The following is a 25,436-nucleotide window of genomic DNA, read 5'->3' as shown; positions in this document are numbered from 1 at the left end:
GCCAGCCGCGTGCCGTGGTGACCATGGCAACCAGGAGGCGACAACACAGAGAGAGGACTTTCCACTTCCTGCGTGACCGGGAACAATGAGGCGGGCCGGGGCAAGGCGAGTCACAGCGGAGTGAGGTGGCGGCGGCGGCCGGAGGGTCTCTGTGTGACCGGAGGGTGGGGTGTATGCTCGTGCATCAGGATACATGAGGGGCCCGTTACCCTGTGACCTCTCGCTGAGTTTGGGGTCAGTATCACGGATGTCTAACAGCAGAAGAGTCGGATCAAAACATAACATTTCTAATCAGGTTTATTTTAGACCAATGCTAAACATAATTCTTACCCTAATAGCCTAATGCTTCCCCCTAATATTCCAGTCTAGCCCTTCCCCTAATATGCCAGTCTGACCTTTCCCCAATATGCCAGTCTGACCCTTCCCCTAATATGCCAGTCTGACCTTTCCCCAATATGCCAGTCTGACCCTTCCCCTAATATGCCAGTCTAACCCTTCCCGTAATATGCCAGTCTAACCCTTCCCCTAATATGCCAGTCTGACCCTTCCCCTAATATGTCAGTTTTACCCTTCCCCTAATATGCCAGTCTAACCCTTCCCCTAATATGCCAGTCTAACCCTTCCCCTAATATGCCAGTCTAACACTTCCCCTAATATGCCAGTCTAACACTTCCCCTAATATGCCAGTCTGACCCTTCCCCTAATATGCCAGTCTAACCCTTCCCCTAATATGCCAGTCTAACCCTTCCCCTAATATGCCAGTCTAACCCTTCCCCTAATATGCCAGTCTGACCCTTCCCCTAATATGCCAGTCTAACACTTCCCCTAATATGCCAGTCTGACCCTTCCCCTAATATGCCAGTCTGACCCTTCCCCTAATATGTCAGTTTTACCCTTCCCCTAATATGCCAGTCTGACCCTTCCCCTAATATGCCAGTCTAACACTTCCCCTAATATGCCAGTCTGACCCTTCCTCTAATATGCAAGTCTGACCCTTCCCCTAATATGCCAGTCTAACACTTCCCCTAATATGCCAGTCTAACCCGTCCCCTAATATGCCAGTCTAACACTTCCCCTAATATGCCAGTTTGACCCGTCCCCTAATATGCCAGTTTGACCCTTCCCCTAATATGCTAGTCTGATCCTTCCCCTAATATGCCAGTCTAACCCGTCTCCTAATATGCCAGTCTAACCCTTCCCCTAATATACTAGTGTAGCCGTCTTTCCTACTGCTCTAGAGTGACTACGGGTACTGCACACACCTGTTGGCTCAGGGAGATCTGGGCCTCCGCTAACTGGGAGCCTGGGGTAATAATAATAGTCTTGGCAGCGCCTCCACTTACCCAGGATCCCCAATGAGTGAGATTCCCCTAGGCAAGAACAATAGCAACACACATCAGATTGTAACTGTCTACTCATAAGCATTGGTTGCACCTTATCTTATAGTTATAGCAATAATACACATAGGATATAACCTTTACCGAACGACATGCAATATAACACCAGTGGCTCGGCCACTCTCCTAAAGGGAAATGTCACTGTCCCGTCACCGCGTGCCCCCACACCGTGTCCATATGAAATGTAGATATATATATATAGGCTCAGTCCTTTGGCCACTCAACCCAGTGTCCCCAAAGAGTCCCAAGGCGGGATCAGCACCTGTTGGTACCGGTGTTGGTGCACTTAGTAAATACCTTCCGGTCACTGCAGTGACCGGCAACAACTTCAAAAAGGATCCGCCGATCCAGCACACTCTCTCACAAGTAGATGATGTACAGCAGCCTGGGCCCAAACGACTGTCACCACCGCAGCTCCGCAACACTGTGTCCCTATCTGTCTATGCAGTAAGTGACTAGGTGTCGCTACCAATATAGGGCGTCCCTGCAGCACCACAAGTTGATGGTGACTCAGGGAATACACTGGGGCCTGAGGGGGAATCTGGCCTACGCAGGTGGGTCACTGACCCCCTGCACACACACTACCTCTCCCCTTGCTCCTCCGGTGCCCTCTGGCTTGCGTGGTCTCTCCCCCACGCTTCCCTTTCCTGCCTGTCAGCAATCCCTGTACTTCTATTCCCTCCCTGGCGTCAGGTGACTTCGCTGAGGCTCCTGGGGGTTGTAGTTTACATGCTGAGCCTCTTTGTGATTGGCCAGCCGTTCGCGCGCTTTGCACTGCGCATGCGCGAACTCCCTCCGCTCTGACAGTCGCTCCTGACTATTGCGCAACAACATGGCCCTGTGCTTCCGAGCCGCTGTGGAACCTTCCGAAACACTCCCTCAAGAGACACACTGCAGCGAAGGTAGAGGGCAAACTGAGACATCCCTACACTAGTCAAACCCTTCCCCTAATATGCCAGTCTAACCCTTCCCTTAATATTCTAGTGTAACCCTTACCCTAATATGCCAGTCTAATCCTTACCCTAATATGCCAGTCTAATCCTTCCCCTAATATGCCAGTCTAACCCTTCCCTTAATATTCTAGTGTAACCCTTACCCTAATATGCCAGTCTAATCCTTACCCTAATATGCCAGTCTAATCCTTACCCTAATATGCCAGTCTAATCCTTACCCTAACCTTAGTATACTAGCATAACACTTATCCCAACTCTAATAATGCAGCCTAACCCTCACCTTACTATGCCCTTACCCCAACCTTAACCAGGACTTTCTGAGTCCTGATAAAAAAAATTTGGGGGGGGGGGAATCATTAAATAGATACTTTCCCCCAGATTCATCAATCTCAGTTACGGGTTAATGCCAGGGGAGGATTTTCCATAAGGCTGACTAGGCTATAGCCTAGAGCGGCAATTTGTGGGAGCGACAATTTGTCATAACAACGCGGCGTCACATTCCACCATAACGTCGCTGCGGAGGGGAGCCGCCCCCGAGTCTACAGGTGGCAAAAAGGTAAGTCTGCCACTGGTTACGGCACCCAAACAGGTCCTAACTGCTATTGAATTGAATGGGACTTAATGCCCCAACAATCACGGTAAGTTTGAGATGAATCCTTAGTAGAATAAAACTAGATGATTGATGCCCGCAACCAGCAGAGTATACTTAAAGCTCTATTGCAGGCACAGAATAAGGCCTCGGATATAGTAGCGACAGAACGCATGTCATCGCTGCATGCTGCATAGGCGATCTGAGGCCACAGGATTTGGAGGAGGAGACACGACGGGGAGGCGTTCCCATGACATCACGTGAGCGGTTAGCTCTCATTGGCTGAACCGCTCACGTGACCCGGCTGTCGCGCGTCAAAATGAAATAATTTTGACGCGCAAAAAAATGGCCCGTGCCATCGCACGCACGGTTGCGCACTCGACATCGCGCGCGTCGCACTAAGTATGAACGCGGCCTAAGCCTGAGATAAGGGCAGCAAACTCATAGACTCCAACACTGGGCACATGAAAAGAAGTACACTTTAGCTCTTCTGTCAATGTGGGATACAGGAGTTTACAAGTAAGTGAGCACGTCCTATAAAGACAATATATGTTATGGATAATAAATGCAATTTATTATATGCAATAATCTTTTTATCAATAAAACACTTCTGAATTGATTTGCATATCCTAATAGATACAGCAAATAGAAATACTGGTAACTTCTCTATTTTCCCCCCCCTAGACTTTCAAGACTTCTGAGTTTGGGTGTTGGAGTCTCAGGTTATCTTTCAGGTAGAGACATATGGGAGGGGGGGGGGGGGGGTCCTGTTTCACAGCAAAGAGTTGTAATTCTGGGGCACAAAAAAATGGCACCATGCAGTATGTGAAAAAGAAATATCCTGTTGAAACCAGTAGGATTTTTTTATTTCATGTATACAGTATACATTGCAGATTTATTGACCAACTATTACACCACAATAAGTGTAGCATTTATATATTAAATGCCAGACAGGTAATCATTTCAAGTCCTTATTCATAAGCAGTGAAAAGTGCTGAAATATATATTTTTTAAGTGAAACTTCCTTGCGCAGACCTACCACATGAGAAAAATTCCCTGGAAGTAAATGGACTGCATGGTGATGGAAGTGACGTCACTGCTGGCAGAAGAGGCCATCAGTGTTGCCAGCTTCCAACAGCAGTAGTCACTGGAGAGGAGGAAGGTAGCGCATGGGGGAGGGAAGACACACATACATACACACAAACGAGATCCAGTGGATGCTGAACAATCCCCCCCCCCCCCCCACAACGAGTGTGCCGCCAACACCCCGCACAATGAGTATGCCGCCAACACCAATGATCGCCGGACCTGTGCCCCGGCTCCCCCGCAATCTCCTGTTCGGCCCGGGAGAGATGAGACGGGGCTGGGAGATCCGTCCGCCGTATCCCCGCACCTCCGCCGGGGTGGGGGGATGGGGGGGCTGCTCCAGTAGAATCATTACACATGCGTACATGCCTAATAGGTACTGCACCCATTATCGCGCATGCGCAGTAGTCTTTAGCTGCTCCGGCAGAATGCGCACAAGGCTAATTCGGGTCTGGCTGGTGGATGCTGAACAAATCACCCCCCGTGTCCCCGTAACTCCGCCGGTGGGGAAGGGAGAGGGGGGGCCGGCTCTTGCTGGGCCCGCCTGCACAGAAGGCAATAGTGCACATGCACACACACACACACTGACTAACACACACACTGACTGACACAAACACACAAGGAATTCACAGTTACTATAAATATAGAAGTGCAAATAGCTAAAACACGCATTCTAAGTGTGACAAACGGCTTACTCCGGGGCTCCGTCGTTTGTCCGGGACTGTTTAGAACACGGTCTTTTAGGGTAGGTTAAATGATGAGGCGTCACGTACTGTTCCTTTAAACAGGCTATGCCTGGTTTATTCAGTCCCAGGCACTGAGACTGCCACAGTGCATACAACAGAAAACAGATCAAAACAAAAGCTGCTCACCTGAGCGATAACTTAACTTAGATATCCCTGACTCAGGGTTGGAAGTGGCTTTTCCACTTCCAACATCAAAACACGGTACTTTTGCAGTCTTACACAAATGAACAGAAAGATTGAACCTGTTTGGGGAAGAGGCTTCTCCCCTCTGTAGTTCAGCAGCCTTCCAGCCTCCTGGCTCTTGTGGGGAGACCAGAGCAAACAGGAAATCAGTCTTTCATACCTGATTCCTAATTAGCATGACAGGTGACAGAAATCAGGCAGCAGACAAACTCTGGTCTGGATCTCTCATCCCTCAGTTCCAGCGCTTGCCAAACTGTGGGATGGAGTGTATGTATTATAAGGCTGCACTCCCAGGCCAAACAGGATAGAAACTGTCTAGTATCCTGGGAGCCCTATATACGGAATTTATTACCATCCCCTGGTTTCTGTCACATATCCTCCCCCCCAGCTCAGACCTCGAGGGATGAGCGACCATGGATATTAGGGAGTGCATCCTTGACAACCCGTCAGCATTGCCATGTTTGTGCCCTGACCTGTGTTCCACAGAAAATTTAAAGGGTTGTAGGCTTAGGAACCACCTGGTCACTCTAGCATTCTTTTCCCTGTTTTGACACATCCAGGTAAGGGGTGCATGATCTGTGACCAACCGGAATTTTCTCCCCAACAGGTAGTATTTGAGCGTCTCTACAGCCCACTTTATTGCGAGACACTCTTTCTCTACTATGGAGTAATTTTTCTCCTGGGGATTTAGTTTCCTACTTAAATAAAGGATGGGGTGCTCCTCACCTTGAGACTCCTGGGAGAGTACCGCCCCCAGCCCTACCTCAGATGCGTCGGTTTGGACTACGAACTCTTTGGAGAAGTCAGGTGTGACCAACACTGGTTGGGCACAGAGAGCTTCTTTCAGGCTTCTAAAGGCCTGTTCGGTTTCGGGGGACCACTTTACCATTAGCGGTCCTCTTGCTTTTGTGAGGTCAGTTAGTGGGGTTGCCTTAGTTGCAAAATTGGGAATAAACCTTCTATAGTACCCAATTAACCCCAAAAAGGTCCTTACTTGTTTTTTTGTAACTGGCCTTGGCCAATTTTGTATCGCCTCCACTTTGAGTGTTTGGGGTTTGAGTAAACCTCTGCCAATAGAATATCCCAGATACTTGGCCTCCTCCAGACCAATAGTGCATTTAGCGGGGTTAGCAGTTAGTCCAGCAGACCGGACTGCGTCAAGCACAGCTTGGACCTTTGGAAGGTGGGATTGCCAATCTTCACTATGGATTACCACATCATCCAGGTAGGCGGCAGCATACCGAGCATGTGGTTTTAAAATTTTATCCATCATTCTTTGGAATGTGGCGGGAGCTCCATGTAAGCCAAAAGGCAACACCTTATACTGAAAGAGGCCGTCTGGGGTTGAGAAGGCTGTCTTTTCTTTTGCCCTTTCTGTGAGGGGAACCTGCCAGTACCCTTTTGTTAGGTCTAGGGTTGTGAGATATCGGGCTTTGCCCAGTCTCTCTACAAGTTCATCTACCCTGGGCATAGGATAAGTATCAAATTTTGACACCGCGTTTAGTTTCCGGTAGTCATTACAAAACCTTGTTGTACCATCTGGCTTTGGGACTAAGACTATAGGGCTGTTCCACCCACTTTGGGATTCCTCAATTACACCTAGTTTTAGCATTTTTTTAACCTCTAAACTTATAGCTTTTCTTTTGGCCTCTGGGATTCGGTACGGTTTAAGGTTAACTCGGACCCCCGGTTCAGAGACTAGGTCATGTTCAATTACGCTAGTTCTACCTGGCCGTATAGAGAAGATTTCTTTGTTTCTTTTCACTAAATTCTGAACCTCTCGTTTCTGATGAACAGACAGGGTTTCAGCTATGCTAACCTCTGGGTCAGTTTCTTGATTCTCTGACGGACCTGGGGGTACTAGGGTTAACAAGACTTCTCTATCTTTCCAGGGCTTGAGTAGGTTTATATGGTAAATTTGCTCAGGTTTCCTCCTACCTGGCTGTCTTACCTTATAATTTACTTCTCCCACTCTTTCCAAGACCTCATATGGCCCATGCCATTTAGCAAGGAATTTACTCTCCACGGTGGGAACCAGAACTAGTACCCTATCACCTGGAGAAAAAATTCTGACCCTAGCACCCTTATTATATGTATTCCTCTGTGCTTCTTGAGCTTTCTCCATGTGTTCCCTCACTATGGGTAGGACTGCAGCAATGCGGTCCTGCATCTGGGCAACATGCTCTATTACACTTCTGTAAGGGGTAACCTCGTGTTCCCAAGTCTCTTTGGCTATATCCAGTAAGCCCCTTGGGTGTCGGCCATACAATAGTTCAAACGGGGAGAAGCCAGTGGATGATTGGGGAACTTCCCTAATGGCAAATAACAGGTACGGTAACAAACAATCCCAGTTTTTCCCATCTTTATCAACCGCCCGCCGTAACATGCTCTTTAAGGTTTTATTGAACCTTTCCACTAAACCATCTGTTTGTGGATGATAGACTGAGGTTCTGAGATGCTTGATTTTTAGGAGTTTACATAGCTCTTTCGTTACTTGGGACATAAATGGTGTTCCCTGGTCAGATAGAATCTCTTTAGGAATCCCGACCCGGGAAAACAGAACTACTAACTCTTTTGCTATGTTTTTAGCTGAGGTGCTACGTAGGGGAACTGCCTCCGGATATCGGGTGGCATAATCTAATATTACCAATATATGCTGATGTCCCCTAGCAGACTTTATTAGGGGTCCTACTAGATCCATAGCAATCCGGTCAAATGGTACCTCTATTATGGGAAGGGGTACCAATGGGCTGCGGTACGCCTTGAACGGGGCGGTGATCTGACATTCTGGGCATGAGGAACAATAATTCGTAATTTCTGCCAGAACCCCAGGCCAATAGAAGCTTCGAAGAACCTTTTCTTTTGTCTTTTCCACCCCTAGGTGTCCCCCCAATGGATGACTATGTGCGAGGTGTAATACTACGTTACGGAATGTCCGTGGTACCAACAATTGTTTAGTTGTAACTGATTTCCTTTTATCAACCCGATATACTAGGTCGTTCTCTACCTCGAAGTAGGGGTAAGCAAGTGACCTATCTGGTTGGCCAGGAGTACTATTCTGGTCCCGTATATTTCCCCTTGCTACCGCTAATGTGGGGTCCTCCCACTGGGCCTTCTTAAAACTCCCAGGACTGACCTCTATGTCAGCGAGGGTCTTATCCGGTTCTGGGGTGGTAAGTGTCTGCTCAACATCTTGATTTGGGGTATTCCCTACCAAAGTAGTGATGGGGAAGGGAATTTTACAGCACTCCTCCTTTTCCCCCTTCTTATTTGGGCCCTCGTCAACCTCCATTTCTGAAAAAGGGAAAGGATTTGTTTCTTCTAATACTTCATTATGGTCCGCTATTGAACTCTGGGCGCTATTCTGAGCGGGGGACCACATTTTTAGAAAATGGGGAAAGTCGGTCCCTATTAACACATCATGTGCCAGTTTGGGTACAATACCCACCTTGAAATCTAAAGAACCAAACTCTGTTTCAAAAAAAACATCAACAGTGGAATATTCATGATTATCCCCATGTATGCAACAAATTGCCACTCTTTGTGAACTGTTTCCCTGTTTCTTCTTAATGGGCAAGAGGTATTCGGACACTAGTGTGACCATGCTCCCAGAGTCAAGAAGTGCCCGAACCCTCTTACCATTAACCTTTACAAATGCCCACAGATGGTTATTCAAGGGGTCCTCTGGGCTAGGGCCCATACATTGGGACAACAGCGAATAAGGTTCCACGCTGTTGCATTGCATGGGCTCATCATTTAGTGGGCAGATTTTTGCTGTGTGGCCCCTCTCATGACAATTTACACATTTAGGTACATAGTCTGTGTCCCACTTAGAGCCTTTTCCCGGCTCCCCATGTTGGCTATTGCCCTTAGTGTGCGAACCACTGTTGCTGGTGCTGCGTGAAGGTGGTCGCCGCTCTTCAGCGCCCCTTAACCCCGGTACCCTTTTACCGTCTCTGGAAGAGTCCTGGAACCTCGGGTAGTGGGGTTGCTCCACGACTGTGGGTTGCGGGTGCTCTTCTGCTGCATTGTACCTTTCTACGAGGGCCACAAGCTCATCCGCATTGTGGGGGTCACTCCGACTGACCCAACGGCGTAAGGCAGAGGGAAGTTTCCTCAAGAACTGGTCCATGACCAACCGTTCCACGATGTGGCTGGCTGAGTTGATCTCGGGTTGTAGCCACTTCCGGGCGAGGTGGATGAGGTCATACATCTGGCTTCGGGTGGCTTTATCCATCGTGAAGGACCATGCGTGAAACCTTTGGGCGCGAACAGCCGTGGTTACGCCGAGGCGGGCGAGGATCTCGAACTTCAATTTTGCATAGACGTTAGCTTCGGCTGGCTCTAGATCAAAGTAAGCCTTCTGGGGTTCGCCGCTTAGGAAGGGTGCGATTAGACCAGCCCACTCAGCTTCTGGCCATCCCTCTCTCTGTGCCGTGCGTTCAAACGTGAGAAGATAGGCTTCCACATCATCCGAGGGTCCCATCTTCTGAAGGTAGTGGCTTGCCCTGGTCATTTTCGGTACTGGGGCTGCCGCTGCCAGTGGAAGGTTACTGATAGTCCCCCTCAGGATCTCGAGTTCCTGCTGTAAGCCCTGAGCGAACCGCTGTTGCTCCTCTCTCAGCAAGCGGTTTGTCTCTTGCTGGTTTGCATTCGCGTTTTGCAGGGCTTCATTCGTCTGTTGCTGGTTTGCATTCGCCTGTTGCTGGTTGGCATTAATCTCTTGCTGGGCTATTAGCAGCTGTTGATGGGCTGCATTCGTCTGCTGCTGGTTTGCATTAGTTTCTTGCTGGGCTATTAACAGCTGTTGCTGGGTTTCATTCGCGTCTTTCTGGGCAGCGACATTGCGTACCAGCGCACCCACCACGTCTTCCATCTTGTTTGCAGAGGATGAAAAAAACTTTTTTTTTTTTTTTTTTTCAAAGTTCTTCAACCCGCAGACCCCCTAGTGCTCTGCCCGCATTCTCCACCATATGTGACAAACGGCTTACTCCGGGGCTCCGTCGTTTGTCCGGGACTGTTTAGAACACGGTCTTTTAGGGTAGGTTAAATGATGAGGCGTCACGTACTGTTCCTTTAAACAGGCTATGCCTGGTTTATTCAGTCCCAGGCACTGAGACTGCCACAGTGCATACAACAGAAAACAGATCAAAACAAAAGCTGCTCACCTGAGCGATAACTTAACTTAGATATCCCTGACTCAGGGTTGGAAGTGGCTTTTCCACTTCCAACATCAAAACACGGTACTTTTGCAGTCTTACACAAATGAACAGAAAGATTGAACCTGTTTGGGGAAGAGGCTTCTCCCCTCTGTAGTTCAGCAGCCTTCCAGCCTCCTGGCTCTTGTGGGGAGACCAGAGCAAACAGGAAATCAGTCTTTCATACCTGATTCCTAATTAGCATGACAGGTGACAGAAATCAGGCAGCAGACAAACTCTGGTCTGGATCTCTCATCCCTCAGTTCCAGCGCTTGCCAAACTGTGGGATGGAGTGTATGTATTATAAGGCTGCACTCCCAGGCCAAACAGGATAGAAACTGTCTAGTATCCTGGGAGCCCTATATACGGAATTTATTACCATCCCCTGGTTTCTGTCACATAAGTCAAACTACTTTGCGTTTTAGCACTGAAATTGTCTTTTGATTTTTAATTAAAAATATCACCATCACAAATACAATTTCTGTGACAAAACAGTGACAAAAGACAAAGACATTTCACTTAAAATGCGTGTGCTCGGCACACACTTTTTTATGAATGCATTCCATATTAAATTATAATAAGTATAGTTTGTCTATTATATACGGAGGAAGTTTGTGCTGTAAAACAAATAATAATATGAATAATCTATTGCTTAGCCATGCCAATCAGCCTGAAGCCGCATTATATAGAAGCATGCACTGAACTAAACCAACCTGCTAACGTCTTCATTGTGGAAATGCTTCTACAAGTAGAAGAACAGTAAGTATTACTTACATTACATAACTACAGGGACATGTCAAATTACGGTTAGAAGGGAAATCATCATTAAAGTATATGGGTTTTTCAGCTAAAAAAATGCTTGAACTGCCTCAGTAGCTTATATAGAATAAGGTCCTTAGACGTTCACACGTTACATTTTCCCTTTCTATTTTGTGCACATCTCCTGGATAATGATATTGGAATACATGTTGCAAAAATGCATTATTTAATTCATAACTGCAAATAAACGTGTCAACCAAATCATGTTCCCATGTGATGTAGGTTTAAATCTAAAATATATTCATATGAGTTAAGTTAAATGTTGCCTAGAGATTATATAAGGACAAACGTCCACTGAATACAAAAATGAAACACACACACAAAAAGGCATGAGGAAGATTGCAGAAATAAGTTCACAAAGGATTTCTGCTAAGGCCTCACTGTTTACTTATGTGGCCCTTCCATGTACAGAGTGTTCAGTGACTGAAGGAAAAGTTATCTATCAGTTCAGCGCCATTTTTCTTCTGCTTAAAGTTTGGTTTACCACTTTTTTTTTAATGAATTATAACTGATAGTTCTATGATTTTTGTTCCAATCTAAGATATACATGTCATAAGCTATGTGTCTCCTTTACAGAGAATTTTGTTCCACCTTAAAGATATGTGGAAATAATCGTCTGGTGCCAGTGCAAAGAGTTACAGATGAAGATGTCCTTGTTCTTTCTCATGTCTTAAGTAGAAACATTTTCATAACAAGTAGGTTTATTTTTATTATTGTTCCTGAAATTATTTGTGAATGGAAATGATTTCTTAGCAGCCACTTCTATAATAATTTTTTAATAAAATACATAATCAAAAGAATATGAACATAAGGACAGTATAGAGATTAACAGCAAACAATGATGGCTTGTTGTTATAGGTGATTGTACACAAGAAACATACTATTTAAAAATTGCTTGGAGTTAAAGGAGCATATGCTACCCCCAAAAATGCTTTCCCCACCCTAGGTTTGAAGCAGGGGGTTTCCCCCGGAGCTGAACTCCATTCATTTCACCTCTGGGGATCCCCTGCTTCCCAAGATACTTACGTTGGGGGTGCCGGTAGCAGCTCCACATGTTTAAAGCACCCAGTCACCCTGACCAATAGGAAGCTGCATAGGATGATGTCACAGGTTCCTATTGGCCCGCGTGATGCGGGAGCTTTAAATCTACCATTTCGATAGTCCTACACAGCCCACCCGGAGCTGCTTGTTGGGAGATCCTTATAGAATCCCCCCTTTTAGGGGCAGACTCCGAATGCCCAGGTGTGGGTTTGGTAGGAAAACCACTGTGGAATCTCTTGACCAATGCTGCAGAGTGGACGTCGGACGCCCTGACCCAACTCCTCTCCTCCGGAAATTACACCTTCCAGTCGATTAGGTACTGAAGGGACCCTCTCGAGACATGGGAGTCTAAAATCTTCTGGACAACATATTCGGGCTGGCCATCCACGGAAATAGGAGCGGGAGGGGGTAAAGTTCTGGAAAACCGGTTCCGGATTGCCGGTTTCAGTAAGGATACGTGAAAGGTGGAGGGGATCTTGATCGATGCAGGAAGCTCCAGCTGGAAGGACACTTTGTTCACTCCCCGGGAAATCCTGTAAAGACTGATAAAACGCGGTCCCAATTTCGTGGAGGGCTGACGTAAGCGAAAATTCAGCGTCGAGATCCAGACCTCATCACCGACTTGTTATTCGGGTAACGGCCTATGTTTGTCCGTGTTTTTCTTCTGTGCCTCTGCTGCCATTCAAGCGAAGAGTCGCTTGAATGCTTTCCAGAGATCCTGTAGGTGATCGGCCCTAGTATCCGCTGCAGGAACCCCTACTGTTGAGGAGTCGTGGGGAAAGGTATTCGGGTTATACCCTACAGCCACAAAGAAAGGAGCGCACTTCAAGGACTCTTGGGACAGAGTGTTCATGGCGATTCTGCCAGAGGCAGCAAATCCAGCCAATTATCCTGTTGCTCGTTGACATAGAACCGGAGGAATTGTTCCAACGTTTGATTGGTCCTCTCTGTCTGACCATTGGACGGTGGGTGGTAGGCAATAGATTCAGAATGATGCTGTTTTCCTGCCTCGGCGGCCATGTTGATAGAGGCAGACATCCTGCCTCCCAACTATGTTGGCAGCTCCTATATAGATCCAGAATGAGGCTGACGTCCTGCCTCAGCGGCCATGTTGGGAGATCCTTATAGTATTAATCCTTTATTGTACTTTTTTTTTTTTTTTACTTCGGCACTTTTATCACAAGGACACCTATGTTATTGTTTTGATTTTATGTTATTCTATTTTTCACTGTTTTCCAAACACCCATAGAATGTGCATGTGCTGACATCATTTACACATGTCATACATTTGTATTGTTCACTGTTCTATTTCTCACTTTTAATTTTATGCACATGGGTACATCTGGTTAGCGCTGTTGTTTGTATATGTATAATTACTTTTATGATTGGAGCTAAAATACTGGCAGTGTTTTAACAAGAAATTAAACCACAGATCTTGTCTCGTCTGGTTTCAAGCATATTTGTGTGAAGCATGTATTTATTTCGGGACCTCTTGTGGAGTAGTAGGCAGGGTTGCCATCTCTCTGGGTTTGACCCAGAGACTCCGGGTTTCGGGCACTTACCTCCGGGCTACGGGTTGCCGTTGTCAATCTCCGGGTGGCAGCGGGGTGTGGTGTGGTGCGGCGGCCTCTCCGGCATTCTCCCTTATTTTCCTGCAATTCCCCCTCCAACTGCAGTGAACATGGCTGCTGCCACGTTGCTATGACAACCGGATGCTAGGCGATGCTACGCGACGTCACGTTGCCATGGAAACGCGTCATTTGACGCTGCACAGCCATATTCCCTGCAGTTGGAAGGGGAATTGCAGTAGGATGCCGGGGGACACGGCTACACCGAGTAAGGGATTTCTTTATTTATTTTTTCGGGTTGGCCTTCAGTAGAAAGTGGCAACCCTAGTAGGTGCGATAAAATCAATGACAGATGAGAGTATAATGAGTAACAGCAAAGGGCATTCATTTCTATCACCTTTTTAATGTCCTGTTTTCTCAAAGGGTATAATACAAAGTTATTTTCAAGCCTATTTATCAAACTAGTTTCAATTTAGATGGCTACAATCAAATGGCAATCAAGATTTTGCCTTTATCTTTCTCTGATACACCTGACATAAATAGTCTGCACTTATGATTAAAATAAGTAAAGTTTAATCAATTGGAATTTCTAAGGGAGTTAGCTCAGCTGTATAACGTACTTACTGAAAAATATAAAACAATGTCCAGTTTCAAACCACACCACAGAAAGCAAATAAGGATAAGAACCTTGAGCATATTATACAATATATTTGGTTGAGAATTACTGGAAACATTCAAAGTTTTGTCTTTCAGATCTTGATCTGAGATATAACAATTTAACTGATAACGGAGCAGTCTACATTGCAAAATGTCTGCAGGTATTCCTCTTGGTCATGTTGAACTGAAAAATACATAATTCGGCTGTGTTATCTGAGAGAATTATAATAATCCTTGTAGCATGAACAGCGTGTTTTCTGTTTTGCAGGAAAGATCGTCTTTATTTGATCTAAATATCATGGGTAATGACATCAAAACAGATGGTGCAGAGCACCTTGCTAAAGCCTTGCATGTAAGTCAAAATATAGGAATGCTATTCCTGTGTTATGTCGTTTGACTTAACTTAAAAGCAAATGTAGTACCAGGATCCTGTAATCATAGGCTTTTATTGATTGACCATATTTAAACGTTATGTTCTCCTGTTGAGAGCCTAATACAATTTTCTTATTTGCTGTAATATTAATTTTGATTGCTAAAAAAAACAATTCTATGTATATATACACTTCTATTTTGTATTGCTTGGTTAATTCTTTCTTTTAAATATTTCCTATTTTATACTTCTGCTTTTTTCTGTTAGACCAGCTTTTGTCCTTGTCTGCAAGTGTACCTGCTTTGGTTTCGTGTACAGTCTCTGTAACATTAACTACAATGAACACCCTTGTTTTACTTGGTACTGCTGAGTTTTTGATTATTTAGCAGCATAGGATGATGTCTGTAGCAAAATGACAAAATAGGGAGCACCGTGGAAATAGAGTAGCAGAACCGGATGAGGTATAGGACAGGTAGAAAGAAACATCTTAGAAAGTATGATAGTTTAAAGATGGCACTTAAAGACACTTAAAATGGAAATGAATTGTAGAAGCTATGGCATAAAAAGAAACTGATTTCATATAGCATGTCAGAAAGGAGACGCTGTACAGGGTGAGAACAGATCCAAGGAAAGCATGGCCTAAAAGTGAGGGATTTAATCTAAAATATGGAACTTTTACTAATAGAACAGCAAAAAAAGAGGGTGTCATAAAGACATACACATCGTCTCACCTTATACTTAAGTTTAACTGTGCTTATGTTCATAAAGGTATAGTGTGGCAGCCTTTATCATTCATTATCTGCCTTTCTTTCAATAGTTGATAAGGATCAATAATGGCTATCATAGTTTTAGCCTCCGCTGTAGTGGAACATATAAAGCGGAATCCCTGTAGCGTATAGAAGTACCCAACAGAGGAATATTGAGGTAGACCCTCAATTACTAGTGCTACAAAGCATATAACCACTTGTGGAAATAAATGCTGCATCCGGATATATAATTGTATTGAAGTACTGTGTGGAGCTATATGCATTGACCCCTAGTTGGAACACGATCTGGCTAGGGAAATAAGGGATATCAGGGAGAGATCCTAAGACCCTCCCAGACCCCTTAATAATTCCAGCAGCTATGTGATCAAATGAACCTGGGGCAGCTCCCACAAATAATAAAGGTGATGTACTCACATTAGTCCATTACTGCAACCGGATCAGTGTGCTCCTTGCTGTGGATAGATGCAGACAGAAAAATCACCCTTGCCGGAGGGGGGGGTGGGGGGGGGGGTGGATCAGCAGGCACCACCATGCAGGAAAGAGATGCAGACAGCTGGACTGGGCTAAAAATACTTTATTAGAACATGGATTAAAAAAACAAGAGGAGGGGAGCAATCCCCTGCACCTCTGCCGCGTTTCACCCGGCAAGGGTGGTTTTTCTATAGAAGTACCCAGTTTAACTTTGTTTAGGGCCATGTCCAGCTGTAGGTAGGTGAGAGCAAGATTTGAACTTTACGAGACATCCTATGGTAAAAAAAAAGTTCTCTTTATTTTCCTGCCACAGAGGAACGAAACTCTGAGAAGTCTAACCATGACGGGTAATAAAATTGGAAACAAAGGAGGGATGTTCTTTGCTTCTATGTTGCAAATTAATTCAACGCTTGAAGAACTGGACCTCGGAGACTGTGATTTGGTGAGCACAAATTCATAAATGGGTAATCATGTCATTCTATTTTACTATTTCATTTGGGCATAAGGAAAAGAGGAGACAACACACTACTCGAAATAAAGTAACACTCATAATTCGTAAGAGAGTATCCAATTCACTTTAGATCAGGTGTTCTTAACCTGTGGCCCATGGACCCCCTGGGGGTCCGTGGAGAAGGTCTGAGGGATCTGTGAAAAAAGAAAACAACAATAGATTTTTAAAACTGCCTAAAACGGAACTGAAAAAATTAAAAAACGAAAACCGAGACGATATTTAAGGTCTGCAAACCACTTCTAGCAACCACAAAGGCCTCATATTTCTGTCACTCACTGTATTCTAGCCTGAGTTCATATTTTTTTCGCTAATGTTTAACGCATTTTTCTGATAATATATTATTTAATAGTGATGGGGTCCGTATGTAAATACTTGAGAATCTAGAGGTTAGTAGGCTCAAAAAGGTTAGGAACCACTGCTTTAGACGGTACAGATGGATGGTGAAAACAAAACCGTTGCCTTTATTTGCAAAGGAATATTTCACACTACAACTGACGTTTCAGGCCCATGCACAGCCTTTGCAAATAAAGGCAATGTTTTTTCACCATCCGTGTGTACCATCTAAAGTGAATTGGATACTCTTCGACGAATTATGATTGTTACTTTATTTTGGGGTAGTGTGCTATCTCTCCTCTTTTCTTTATGTCTATTATATACATTGTGACCACACTTTAAGAGACAAGCACCTGCTCTTGTTCCTCTGAAGAGAATGGCACTGTTTGGCTCAAAACTGGGGTGTTTGGGACTTGTTCACTATTTTTTTACTATCTCATTTGGGATCAGATAGGTAAAGCTAAATGCAAGGTTATTGGCCTTTTTTTTTCAATGCTCAAAGGCATGTACAATGTCTTTTTTAGCACATAGCAAAGATAAGAATCAGTTAAAATAAAATAAAGAAGGAAATAGTTTAAGTAAAAGTACATTAGAGTGGGGTTTGTGTTCTAATAATATTTATTCTTTACTATTTGTTTTATTATACTTTTTTTGCTATGTTATTCCTGTGGGATTTGATGTCTTTCTTCTTTTTTTTTTTTACAGGGTATACAAAGTCTTATAGCATTTGCAACTGTTCTACTGCAAAACACATCAATAAAGTCTATCAATCTAAACCGTCCTATATTCTACGTCCTCCAGGTATGTGCTGGTGAAATGAAACCATAGCTTGTCTTGCAGACAGGTCGTGGTACATTACCATGGGAGAAGGGCTCAGTGAGTAAAGACACTGACTCTGTAAACAATCACACTGATTTTGAAGCAGGGGAACCTGGTTCAATTCCCAGCTTGTTGGGCAAATCCCTTTATGAGGTACCAAAATCATAGATTGGAAGATAATTTGGGCAGGGACTGTGTCTGTAAAAATCCTAGGTGTTGCATACTGCGCGCTATACTGTAATTGTGAAGCACTTTGAGTCCCGTTGGGAGAAAAGGTCTATATGAAATAAAGTTATTATTAATATCATGTTGCTTCTTACCCTCTTGTATCAAATAGTCTAATTAGGATTAGAGCAAAACACAAATTGTCCATGACTCAAGTGTTGAACATATCATTTTATTACCAGTCATAGCAATGGCTACGTTCAATATTTTTACTTATTTGCACTTATTATTTTCTTCAAAGACCAAGAATGACACCCAGCATTTGCAGCTATGGCATGTACATGCATTGGTGATACCATTCTTACCTGTTTATCATCAAACATGAATAATAAAACCAAGCTGGATAGGCTGCAAGGCTGTGCAAAGTGTACTGCTCCTAGTTTAATGGAGAGAATCTTCCAACTGTATCTGTCAATGAAATGTCTGTGAATTGACTATATAACCTCTGCTCTTTTAATGTAACCATGTATTGTTATAACTCTGTACTCAGGACATACTTGAAAACGAGAGGTAACTCTCAATGTATTACTTCCGGGTAAAACATTTTTTATAAATAAAAATAAATTAGATGGATAATTATTAATAGGCTACAAACCCTTACCGTTGAAGTCATACTCCTAGAAAAGAGACATCATTTTTTTTCTTTCACAATTTAAAATAAATTAAATGAGAGCTATTAGAAAATGTTATGTTACTAGTGCAAATGTAATATTCTTAGCAAGATACCACAAAAAAACATGATTTTTTTTACCTCAGTGAGCAACAGAAAAAGCCGAGGAATGACACTATTGAAGTGAACAGGCTGTAAGGTGTATAATGGCTTGCCCCCTTTTTGTAAATATGATCCTATCTGAGCAGTAATCTTTTTGTCCCAGAGCTCACATCCTATTAAACTGTAAAACTGTATGCTGTATATACATTAATACAACCCTCGTCATTGTCAAAAGTATTTCACACAGCTGTAATTCTTCACCATACTAGTACTGGGAGAGAGAGAACCCCAATGGAGAGCACTCGAACAGGTGCACAAATCACAGTGTATATGAAAGAGAGTAACTAGAGTGATGTGAGGAGTGAATGGGTTAAAATTTCAAATTTTATTTAGAGTAATAACTCAACTAAAATAAATGGAACGCTAGGTTGCCAGAGTAGGTAGGACTCAATCTTGAGCCAAAAAAGCGCAGCGAAGTTAAAATATACCAGATCTCATGGGTAGAGTGTGAGCTTACACCCTTGATGATATGTGCAGGGTGTAGCTAGATGAGTGCTCCACCCACTGGGGTCTGTGTCTGCTAATTGGAGACACAGGTACAGCCACTAGGCTAATATAAAGTGTCTCTCATACAGATAAGTATGAGTAGTGTAACTTGTCTACTAATGTGGTAGCATAGGGTAGGTGGAACCGGTAAGTATCCACAGTAGTGAACAGTCACGGAATACAAGTGACTGCTATATATAGCCAACAATAAGGCAATCCAGATCGATAGAGCACTGCTAGTGTCCCTAATAAATGCTGGTATCAAGGGACATAGTCTTGGCAGTGACCTATTTACACACACTAGTATGTTATAAATATATAGTAGAAATCCTTGAAAGGTGTAACTACTAGTAGCACAAAAACGGGTGACTGCTGCCACAGTGAATAGAGATAGAACAGTAGTACGCAAGTAGTGTCTACTTACACATGAAAAAATAAAAAACAGCATGAGAGACTGGTAGCATAAAAATCACAGGAACCGTAGTAGTGCTGAGTAGCTGTACACCCAATTTCTAATGCTTGGTGTGTCAAGGATAACCACGGTTGCTGCTCAAATAACACGTTATAAGCTTAATGCTTGTATCTAGCTCCGTGTAGAGGAGCTAGTGGGACTGGACGCGCTCCGATCACGAGCGTTGGTCCCGCCCCCTTGACGTTATGACGTCACTGCCTAACATGATTTTTTTTACCTCAGTGAGCAACAGAAAAAGCCGAGGAATGACACTATTGAAGTGAACAGGCTGTAAGGTGTATAATGGCTTGCCCCCTTTTTGTAAATATGATCCTATCTGAGCAGTAATCTTTTTGTCCCAGAGCTCACATCCTATTAAACTGAATGCTGTATATACATTAATAGAACACTCGTCATTGTCAAAAGTATTTCACACAGCTGTAATTCTTCACCATACCATTAATTGTCACGTAATAAATACATATTTGCCTACAATACGATCTGTAGTTGTGATTGTAAAAAATAAAAATCTGTATAGTACCGGAAAACATGATCTGAAAACCAAGTCCAGTGCTCACTGTTTATATTGAAAAAAAATAATTTACCCATGGAGACTGTGATGGCAGATACAATAAATATCTTCAAAAAAGGTTGGACATCTACTAGAAAGAAAAGGTATACAGGGATATTCTAAATACGTAAACATGGGAAAGATGTTGATCCAGGGAGAAATCTGATTGCCATTATTTGAAGTCAGGAAGAAATTACATTTTCCCTTTTAAGACAGCATTGGATGATGTGTCACTGGGGTTTTTGTTTGCCTTCCTCTGGATCAAAATATTGTAAGTACAAATATAGGATAAGTGTCTGTTGTCTAAATTTTAGCATAGGTTGAACGTCTAAATTTAGCATAGGTTGAACATGATGGACGTATGTCTTTTTTCAACCTCATCTACTATGTAACTATGTCAATAAATGATTGCCTCTATAACAATTGTCGCATATAAATTATGGGAAATAGTATGATGCCGAGCAGAACTCACATTATAATATTAATAGAACCATCTATATTTTGTATTTAAGGAAGACACTACCATTCATATATCTCAAATGCTGAAAGTAAACCGCTCTCTCCGGGAACTGCATCTGTCTAAACATCAAATGACAGATTCTGGTGTGGAACATTTGTGCAAAGCTTTGCAGGAAAACTTCACTCTGAAGTATCTCAACCTCAGCTGGTAATATGTCTTCTGCCTCACTGAAAGTTTACAGATGCAAATGTAGATTTATTGTTGTTGGTGATCCCAGCATAAGGATTTTTTCATAGTAGAAAGTATAGTTTACAGAGTTTTCAAAACCACAGTCACAGTGTACTTGAAGTAGAAAAGCTATGCGGTTTTTCAAAGCTCTATATGAGGGGTCTCAAACTCAGTCCTCAAGGGCCACCAACAGGCTAGCTTTTATGGATATCCCTGCTTCAGCAGAGGTAGTTCCTGATTGAGCCGTTGAGAACTGAGTTTGAGACCACTGCTCTATATGATTCAATGTGTTGTGGTCATTGGACAATGCTATATTAAGGCTAACCAAATGTGGAGTTTGCAAACTATGTATTATTTAGCTGGGCCGACTTGTTCTTTTGGGGGGCTTGGTGCAGTGGCTTTTGTTGGGCCTCTCACCTGGTCTGGCATCGCATCTCCTCAGATGACGTGGCGTCATGATGTCACAGCGCCATGCAGCATCACACCATGGCAACGTGACGCCATGCAACTTGGTAACACAACGCCATTTGACATTGCGGCGCCATGATAATGGGATGCTGATGGAGGACGCCGGATCGATAAGAGACAGTTACAGATGCCCCGCGCTCTCCCCCAGCAATCAGCTTTAGTGTTGTTGGGAAGAGCGCGGTGGCCTCTGTAGCCGCTTGGCTCAGTACAATGGCACCTTTTAGGGGGTAATTCTTTATAGAATGAGGCGGGCCGTTTGGGCTGTTTTTAGGCGAAAATCACCACAGACTTTAATGGGGATTTTAGGTCAAAAATGGCCTAAATGTCTGCTTTGAGGTTTATAGAATAAGGTCCTCAGTTGTTTCCTACTATACCTTAACAAAATACATGTTAGAGTCCAAGGTTAAGCATATACAACCAATTTATAGAACAGTCATTACCTTTCACTGTGGCTCTCGCTGCCATTATTTGCAAATGGTATGAAAAGCCATAGCAGGCCCATAAAATAACATAATGAAGTTGTTATGAAATATGTTTGTGTTTACCATACAGTCCAATAAAATGTATTTGACACCAACAAATGCAATTGTATCTAAAATGTCTATGTTGTATTTTTTTCAGCAATAAAATAACTCGTGATGGTGTCAAGTGTTTGGCAAAACTGCTGGAAACAAACACAACCCTGGAAATCTTAGATCTTGCATCAAACAGGATGGAAGATGATGGAGCAATCTATCTTAGTGAAACCATTGATTTCTATAACAGCAGCCTGAAAGCGTCAGTATTCCTATTTATCATAACTTACAGCAGGTTTTTAGTTTCAAGTGACATATCTGACTGACAGGCTGTAACTCAGTGGTGCTCAAACTCCAGTCCACAAGATCCCCTCCCAACAAGTCAGGTTTACAGGATATCCCAGCTTCAGCACAGGTGGCTCAATCAGTGGCTCAGTCTTTGACTAGGCCACTGATTGAGCCACCTGTACTGAAGCAGGGATATCCTGAAAACCTGACGTCAGACGTCCCGTATATATGGAATTGTCCCTTATTTCATTGACTTGTCCCATTTTCCCCGGAAAGGACCGTTGGGGCACATAATTATCCGGTATTTCATCGCCTTGACGTGAGATGACTGACCTTACAATTACTGTACTGATATCAGTAATAGATTTCTACTTGAGTGTAATAATTACTTTTTCCGATAGATGTCGCCTTACTAAATTATTAAAATAATAGTTGGGGCACTGCCTCTTCATCTCATAATAGCATGACTCCCACCCCTATAGGCGTTACTCTTTCTCCCACCACGTGTTAGGTCACCGCGCCTCTTTCCCCCGCCCGGCCAAGAGCAGAGGTGATAAAACCAAAGAATATAGCGGTCAAGTGGGAGATACCCTTCAGCTTGACGCATCTGCAAACCATTAATCACTCATAATGTCACACTTTCATATTGGATTTCAGCGTCCTGTATTATAAAAATTGTACATGTGGCAAACCTATGAAAACCTGACCTGTTGGGGGTGGGCTTCAGAGCTGGCGTTGAGACGCACTGTTGTGTAACTGATCTGCTGCCACACAGTGATTTCAATAGTAATCGCACGGAAAACCCCATTAACTTAAATAAACGTACAGAATAAGGGCATATGAATCTTACATGTGCTGTTACATTATCTGGACAGTTCCTAAATACACTTGTAGTCCTCTCGGCAGTACAAAATGTACACGGTTGCATTTAAGGGATTGGTTAGCAATGTGCATTATACTGTAGCACAAAAACTTCTCTATGCATCACAAAAGTAGACGTGCAAAAAACCTTCAAGCCTTTAGATGTTTTATATTTGATAACGTCACACTAAACATGCCGGCATTTCTGTCCAGAGATAGACACTTTGGTAGTTATTGACTAAATATTGATGGACATTAGCAAAGGTTTACAACAGGGATGGTCAACTCCAGTCCTCAAGAGCTACCAACAGGTCAGGTTTTCAGGATATCCCTGCTTGGTAGCAGTCTAAATAGTGATAGGATTTTGAAACAGGACCCTTGTTTTCTTTGCCTCTTATGGTCTAATTGTAGAAGACCCAGTAAGTACAGAATTGACAGATCATACAGTGCTGATACATGATATCTATGTAAAGAGTGTTTACCATGTTAACTGCCTTATTATCTTTATTAGATTATCAGTTGTGTCTAACAACATCACTGGAAAAGGACTCAAGGCTCTGGCAGCTTCAATTAAAGCAAACCATTGTATATCGTACATCTACATTTGGGGGAACACACTTGATGAAGATGCTTGTGAGGTATGTACTTGTATTCATCTGGCATATTTCACTTAGACAAAAATCAGTTCTTTCTAAATAGGACCTTTTATTATCTAAAGTCATGTTAGTAATAACGGAATTATCAAAGAAATATCATTCCTCTGCCAGTGGGTTTCATTGATAAATGTTATGCTATATTTGCTCCACCTTTTGTCGCCGAAAGACTTTAACTTATAGCGCCCATAGTGTCATGTCTTTTTAAGGTATCACAAATCATTTGTAAATCAGTTTTGTCTGATGCAAAGTCAATGTGTTGCTGGCCCATTAGCCCAGGGGTGCTCAACTCCAGTCCTCAAGCACCCACCAACAGGTTTTCAGGATATCCCTGCTTCAGACCAGGTGGCTCAATCAGAGGCTCTGTCTTTGACTGATCCTCTGATTGAGCCACCTGTGCTGAAGCAGGCATATCTTGAAAACCTGACCCATTGGGATTGGGAGGGGGGGGGGGGGGTGTAAGAGCATCCATGATTAAACAATGCATTATCAATCTTTTATTTTAATGTTTAAGCATAAGGTGTTATTGCTGGGTTGGTTATTTGTTCCCTGTTAAATTGTGCCGTACTAATGTAAACGTGTTGGATTTATTAACATTTAGAGCCTTTTTTTTTTTTTTTTTTTTTTTTCTTAAACCTGTATCAATGGGAAATACAGTGCTTGTTTGGCTTAATTAACTATGTTTTACACCATAGGCATTTTCAGATTTGCTTCAGACTGGTCGCCTAAGCTGCAGCTCCACAGACGTACGACCTTATGTTGTAGATGGGCGTATCTATCTTGCAGAGCTCTTTCATGGGCTCCAGAAGCATTATTACTGGACTCCAAGCTACGGAAAGGCTGATGATCCGGTCTGTAATTCCGCCCTCGCAATAATTAATTAAAAAATACTGTTCCTAAAAAGGTCAACAATTAGTTTAGGTGGGTATGGATTCCACATATTATGATCGGGTCATTATTTTGCAAGATAACTTTTATTTAAAGCGTTAGAAAGTGTGTTCATAAATGAATATATGCTGCATTTTATATGGATATAGGAACTTATGGTAAATGTTATTATAAAATAAACACATTTCTGGGAGTGCACGGCTTATGGCCATCTACAGTAAAAAGAAAAATGTATCACTAAACTCGAACCGTCGTTATATTTCATGTTTTAAGAACATCAGTACATTTTACGTGTCAGTTTGCTCCTCTGACTTGAAATAATTTTTAAAGGCTAAAGAAAATTATATTTTTACATGTTAGAACATCTCATTTTCAACTACAAATAACATCTTTACTACTAAAGTTTCTTTTAATTTAACTTATCTACTTAACTCTTACCAATAAACATGCTACTCGGTATTTAAGCATTGTTTTTATTTATTTTCTGACATAAGTACTGAGATGGAAAGGTTGTTTTGTCTACAAATAAACACAAATTTGGAACAAATCCAAGCAATATTCTACGTGTTTTTTTTAAAATTCAACTCAATGCCATTTTTAATGAGTTTTAATATACTGCGCGTCTTTTGATGTCTATAGCAGGTTTTAGCCCACCTCCCTAGCAGTGCAAAATATTTGTAACACTTTCCTGTTTGGGATAATTTGGCCAATATTCCCAGCAGTTTGAGCTATAAACTGTAACAATAGATGTTAACTTGGTAATATAAGGATACATTGTAGCTGCTGAGTTAGACTGATGAAGGATTGATTTGAAATCGACAGGCAGCCATTTAGTGAACCCTGGGAAGCAGGATTTTGCCAATCGATTACATGAGAACGAATCGATTGGCTGCTTAGGTAATTAGTTTTCAATAAAGGCTGCCTATGTTAAAACAAAAATCTATATATATTTTTTTAAAGATGCATGGATTGCCTTTTTAAAAGTGCAATTATTCAACTGCCACAATAAAGACATATTTAGTATATGGCCTTACTATATTATAAAAGTTTTGTCCTCGTCCC

General features: G+C 42.9%; 1 protein-coding gene across 6 annotated transcripts; it reads left to right on the top strand.

Moving 5' to 3' along the window:
* Positions 1 to 6: 6 nt before the first annotated feature.
* Positions 7 to 24,926, top strand: LRRC34 (leucine rich repeat containing 34). 6 transcript variants are annotated; one of them, XM_075570644.1, is made up of 13 exons: positions 7 to 105; positions 3,624 to 3,673; positions 3,973 to 4,101; positions 10,809 to 10,911; positions 11,548 to 11,666; positions 14,334 to 14,398; positions 14,506 to 14,589; positions 16,159 to 16,287; positions 17,395 to 17,490; positions 20,526 to 20,680; positions 21,791 to 21,946; positions 23,345 to 23,471; positions 24,182 to 24,926. In XM_075570644.1, exons 1-13 carry the CDS (start codon positions 86 to 88, stop codon positions 24,368 to 24,370), a joined length of 1,422 nt encoding a protein of 473 aa, XP_075426759.1. In that variant the 5' UTR covers positions 7 to 85; the 3' UTR covers positions 24,371 to 24,926. The 6 variants fall into 6 exon arrangements, with proteins under 6 accessions (XP_075426759.1, XP_075426763.1, XP_075426765.1 ...); XM_075570643.1 differs by having other exon boundaries at positions 28 to 234; XM_075570648.1 differs by lacking the exon at positions 3,973 to 4,101 and having other exon boundaries at positions 9 to 105.
* The last annotated feature ends 510 nt before the right edge of the window (positions 24,927 to 25,436 follow it).

Source organism: Ascaphus truei, chromosome 14 (genome assembly GCF_040206685.1).
Source record: "Ascaphus truei isolate aAscTru1 chromosome 14, aAscTru1.hap1, whole genome shotgun sequence".
Lineage (NCBI taxonomy): Eukaryota > Metazoa > Chordata > Amphibia > Anura > Ascaphidae > Ascaphus > Ascaphus truei.
This window is presented reverse-complemented; position numbering and strand designations above follow the sequence as displayed.

Coding starts and splice junctions, on each gene's coding strand:
- LRRC34 (XM_075570643.1), top strand. CDS start 194: ATGAGGGGCCCGTTACCCTGTGACCTCTCGCTGAGTTTGGG. Junction 14,399..14,505: donor ACATTGCAAAATGTCTGCAG/GTATTCCTCTTG, acceptor TCTGTTTTGCAG/GAAAGATCGTCTTTATTTGA. Junction 20,681..21,790: donor AAGTATCTCAACCTCAGCTG/GTAATATGTCTT, acceptor TATTTTTTTCAG/CAATAAAATAACTCGTGATG.